This window comes from Diabrotica undecimpunctata, chromosome 1 (assembly GCF_040954645.1).
Source record: "Diabrotica undecimpunctata isolate CICGRU chromosome 1, icDiaUnde3, whole genome shotgun sequence".
NCBI lineage: Eukaryota > Metazoa > Arthropoda > Insecta > Coleoptera > Chrysomelidae > Diabrotica > Diabrotica undecimpunctata.
The window spans coordinates 76,231,914-76,237,362 of NC_092803.1; the positions used below are offsets into that span (position 1 = coordinate 76,231,914).

Here is a 5,449-nt window from a genome sequence, read left to right on the forward strand (position 1 = left end):
AAATTTCCTTTGTTTTTGTACACATGCATTAATATACTACTCTCCATTCTTCTAACATTTGTATCACTTCCAAAATTCTATTAAATAAGCCTATCAGCCAACTTATTTCTGTGTCGTTCCACTGTTTCCCCTTTCTTTATTTTTTTAGCACATAAGTGATTCCTTTAGTTATTTGGTGACCATTGCTGTTACATATTTGTTAGATCAAATGGTTTTCCATAAAATTCTTCATTGAATAAACCTTCAAAGTATGTATTTTGAACTGTTATAAAAAAATCATAATTCAGATAAGGCATGGAAATGAATTCCTTCTTTTGGGTAGTTAGTCCAAACAAGAAATCCAAAACAAAACATATATAATAACTATATTATAGACAATGCATACAATTGTTAGATTTCTTGAAAACCATTCAAAAATTGCAAAGTATAGTGTAATAAAATATTTTTTCAATCTCAGTTACCTGTAGAAATGATATAATCCAATGATATATGTGAAAAAAAGAAAGAAATAATTATTTAACAAAGAAATTATATTCAAAATTTATATAATACTACAAAAATTGTTTAAAATTTTGTCCAATGAAGTCTAAATACACAGTAATATTATTCTCTGCAACAATCAAAACTACACTTTTTATGACACTTTCTAGAGTTTTTCCATATTGTGAATTGGTTCTGAAGAAAAACCATTATATATCTTTAAATCCTAGTTAAATCTAGTTTAATATGGGATGGATATCGGATTAAAATCTTTTGCTTACTGATTCAGTAATAATAGCAAAAATTTAAATGTACTAAAAATAAAAAGGTTTAATATTTCAGTATTTCCTGAAATGAACATGCAAACATATAGAAGCTTTCAAGATGCAGTCTGTTCAGATGAGTAGTAAACAGGGTTATATTACCAAAAGTAAAAGTCAACATCTATAGAGAATAGGCAATGAAATAGTTTATCTGTTTAGAACTGGTTCCACCAAAATACAGAAATATGTGCATATATTCAAAACATTGTCAGATGTTAGTAAAAATCATTTCATACTGCAGCTTTCTCGTTGCCTATATATTGAACAATTGCTAAGTAATTAATAACAACTTTACTTTCTAAATCTATGTTGAACTTATTTTCAAAATTTTTCATAAACTGTTCATTTCGGACATTTAAAACTTTAATATGATCACTAACAGATTTTAGAGCTGATGTAAAGAACAATATATAATTGTATCCCTCTTGTAGAATTCTGGAAAGGGGAGGCTGGAAGGCTGTCCCCCTAATTAATGGTGTGTCCAAATCCCAGTCCAAGTCTATTGTAGATTTTTCTAATATGGATAATTTGTTTTTCACCTCTTGGTTGGCAGCATGCAGGTGATCTCTACAAAATAAAATAAAATATATTATAAAAATAATAAATCTAGGATAGTACTTGTTACTGTGTTTACTTCATGAAAAATCTGTTGTGAAAAATGTGGTTCTACATAAAATTAAAATATTTGTGATATATGCAAACTTGTAATGTGCTTCTGGCAAAATTGCTTTTATCTAGTGACTATTAAAACAATGCAGAGGTGCACAAAAGAAAGAACATATAAAATAATTAAATAAACTTACATGATTCCTCTGATCAATGTTATTTCATCTTCTATCTCTGAGAATATCTTGTACATAAGCTTGTCTTGTAAAACTTTGAAATCCTTTATGTAACTTATATTAGCCCTAGAACCGAAAATTATATTATATATCAACCGAGAATTGATTAAAACTTACGTTACAATATTTCATCTTATTAATATAAGAAGCGGAAAAGAAATTAAACATATTTCTAAATGTAAGAAATAAACAAACACAGTAAGTATACAACCAAATATACTCACTTCTCCACGTGTCTCAACTGTTCAGAGAAATTAACCAGTGCTTGTACAGGTTTTTTTGCTTCATTCAATAAATTTCGCCATTTATCGACATGAGATGGTAATACTTTACAAAAATTTACTAGATTTTTCTGCAGTGTAAGAATAATGGCTTGGCTGTGGCTGTCTATTTCTATTGTCATTATTATGTCATATTTATTAAACTTCAACTAAATTTTTAACAAGATAACAAGTGACAAAAGTGACTGTATGGTGCTGCCCTCTTAACTCTTAGATTAATCTTAACTGTCAAAAGATGGCGCCATACATAGAAAATGAAAGTAGAATACAGTAGATTGTATAAAACGGAATCTATTGTTCAAAATGTCTATATACCCATTGTCCCAAATTTACGATTACAATTTTTATTTTATCATAGTTTATGATGATCAAAGTTTAAATTGCAAAATCACTTGATATGAAACGTAATTATTAAATAATACTAAATTATTTCTCTTAATATTCAAAAATGTTGTATGTGGGTGTTTGTAGGTGTTTTAAACCAACCAAATATTTAGGTAAAATTTTAAATCAAATTTATAAAACGGGATGTGGCACTCTATTCTATTTTATTCCATTCTATTCTATTCTCGTAATTCTAATAAGTAAAAACAAACTCGTATTTGGTAATAAATTTAAACACTTAAACAGAATTCATCAATCAATAAACCCAACGACATGTAATAAGTAAAAACAAACTCGTACACACGCATTAGCCTTTAAGTTACCAGACTATAATTACTTGTTTTTACAGAAAAGGCTCTTCGGGCATTTAGAATTACAAAGAACGCTTAATTTTTTATCATCAACAGCGTCATGAGACTGATATGCTAATATCGCTTCTAAATCTTCTTCGCTTCCGATTTCGGAAAAAGTACCAGCAGATAAGAACGTTTTTAATCCTACTTTAGACTTACAACCGAATAGTGCTTCGTATGGACTACAATTATTGTCGGAATGGCTATATTTTTCATAAAGTGGACGAACTTTATTCCTTCCGACCATTGACTTATTTTGTTTGTTTCCAGACATGTGACCAACATTTTCTCGATATCTTGATTCGCTCTTTCTACTGAACATTGTGACTCGCTGTATCTGGGTTTTCCGTGGAAAATTTTTAGTTAGTTCCACATACCGCAGACTTCTTCAATAACCTTGTTTGCGAATTCTCGACCATTATCGCTGTGTAAAATGTGTGGAGCTCCCAATATGGTGAATACATTCAACAAACGGTACACAACTGATTCGGTACACTTAATTTTTAATGCTCTGAGCTGGACAAATTTGGTAAGAGGGTCTTGATAGACCATAATAAATTTGTAGTCACCATCCGCTTGTGACTGTATGTCAAAAAGATCGACTAACATCTCAAATGAAATGCACGGCTTAAAATAGGCTTTAAAACGAGTCCTTTTTTGAAATACTCATTTTCTTGTGACACAGTACGCAAAGATTTAAGTAAGTGATCACAAACTCCACAGTGATGTTCTTATATTTCGTCTTAAGTTCTTTCATCATTCATCATTGAAATATGAGTCTCGTGAATAATATCAAAACTTTTCTCCATAAAGGCATAATAAACAATAGCATCTTCGTTTTTTACTGGAACAACGAGTTTCTCGACATTACCAATTTTTACAATATCATACCGTGATAACTGTTGATATTCCTGAAGAGGTGTTTGTGAGAAGTCTTACTTTGGTTCTTTTAACTTTCATTGCATATTCAATTGCATTAAATGCATAATTCTTATCTCTTGTGAATAGTTGATGGTTTTTTCCTTTTGTAGATTAAGTGTATTGATCGTTATCGTGCTTTCATGTAGTCTAAATCACTCATTGTTAATAGGTATGCACAGAACACTCAAACCGTCACACCGCTCGTTCAACTAAAATAGTGTATTACACAGTGGCTGCTTCCGACTACAGATTTACTAGCACTGTGGTACGCGCTTTATTTAACACTGGTAGTATATCGCAGTGAATCAGCAGTGAATAGTACACCTCCCTCCACTACGCAAGATTCTACGCGCTTAACGGTTTTAAAATTATCACGTTTAATATGACAAGATAGTTGACGTTCAACGTCAGAAACAGATCTACTGTCCAAGATCAGCAAAAAAGGAAGTAGTTCCACAAAAATTATAACAATAACAGATTGTCTTAGCTCCATCGAAACCCTACATCAAATATAAACATCAAATCCAATAGCAAAATTAATAAAAAGTGAACTTTTCATCTACAAAGTGCACGAAAAGACTTAATATTTATGTGGATACCGTCCTATATTTAATTGAAGAAAATAAGAAGGCCATATAACAAAAAAAGCTAATTACAGAGTCTACACCAATATCTATATTCCAATAACGACAAGCGATACAAAAATTTTGGCTAAAACATTAGATACAAAATATTTTCAAATCCTATTCTCTTAATCGGCTAACAAATTACAAGAAATAAATAAGTACGACGACAAAACCATTGATCTCCATTTCAAAATCCCGAAAAGAGCAGATTAGAGTTTAGTCCCCTACGTATAGAAAATGGAAGTCAGTGTTTTATTTTTGCTAAATATGTGTCCAAAAATTTAAAAATATAATAGTATATTTTTGTGTTTATTATTAGCTTTTTATTGGGTTTTTTTTTCAACTAAAAGTAGTATTATTTAAACCTCAGGTGTTCCAGAAATGAACATATCATTTTAAAATATAAAATAAAAATATAGCTCTTTACACTTTTCTTAGTGTAGAATAAGTAAAATAGTCACTTTATGAAGTTTGCTCGGGATACCCGACTGATTGGCACCACAGCCTCTTAAATAGTTTTCACACCTAAATACAAGAGGGGTAATCTACACTTTTACGCACCAAGTATTATTTTATCAGTTCGTTCTCACACGCCCTTGAGGCATGTGCATTTTAAAACACTCTCAATTCATATATAAAATATTTCTCTACGCCGAAATCGGGCATTTTTTCTCATAAATACGGTTTTCTCTTTTACGTGTGATAAAGAAAGAATTATTTGATATTGTACTGTCAGCTACGGTCGTTTTGAACCTCTTTACTCTAAAAATAGTTAATTATAAGTCGATAAACTAAAGGTGATTTTATTTCTCTGGAGTTATATTTGCTCACATTAACAATCCTTATCCTTCAACGGTCACTGAAGAACCAAACCTATGGAGATACATCCACTCACAAGTCCTTTGAAGTAAGGCTTGGAATCAAAAGATTTCCAACCCTCTCATATAGGGAGCCAGTTACAATTCTCCCACTCATTTCGTGGTCCTATCGAGCACAGATTATTTGATGAAACAGGACTGAAGAAAGAAAAGGATTACACACGCCGGAGAGCAACAGGAAGAAAGAATAATGGTTTCTCGTCCCTAGAAGAAAGATTGCACAAGTTGACCTTCGTTCAAGATTAGACACGTGTGTTTTGTGAAAAGTGCGTTATGTGCTGGTAAGCGACAGCGGTAATTAAATTGGATACTTGAAAAACATTTGGTGAGGTTAAAACTCTTTCTATATATTTCTATAGTC

General features: G+C 31.0%; 1 protein-coding gene across 1 annotated transcript; it reads right to left on the reverse strand.

Moving 5' to 3' along the window:
- Positions 1 to 512: 512 nt before the first annotated feature.
- On the reverse strand, positions 513 to 2,107 carry LOC140439317 (uncharacterized). The gene is made up of 3 exons (XM_072529159.1): positions 1,870 to 2,107; positions 1,607 to 1,711; positions 513 to 1,370 (listed from the first exon to the last, which is right to left on the reverse strand). The coding sequence occupies exons 1-3, from the start codon at positions 2,046 to 2,048 to the stop codon at positions 1,034 to 1,036; spliced, it is 621 nt and encodes a 206-aa protein (XP_072385260.1). The 5' UTR covers positions 2,049 to 2,107; the 3' UTR covers positions 513 to 1,033.
- Positions 2,108 to 5,449: the final 3,342 nt, after the last annotated feature.

What these genes read in the sequence shown, in the direction of transcription:
- LOC140439317 (XM_072529159.1), bottom strand. Translation starts at nt 2,048, where the DNA reads ATGACAATAGAAATAGACAGCCACAGCCAAGCCATTATTCTTACACTG. An exon ending in CAGTTGAGACACGTGGAGAA is followed by an intron (nt 1,712 to 1,869) that starts GTGAGTATATTT and finishes TTTCGGTTCTAG; the next exon opens with GGCTAATATAAGTTACATAA. An exon ending in ACATTGATCAGAGGAATCAT is followed by an intron (nt 1,371 to 1,606) that starts GTAAGTTTATTT and finishes TTTATTTTGTAG; the next exon opens with AGATCACCTGCATGCTGCCA.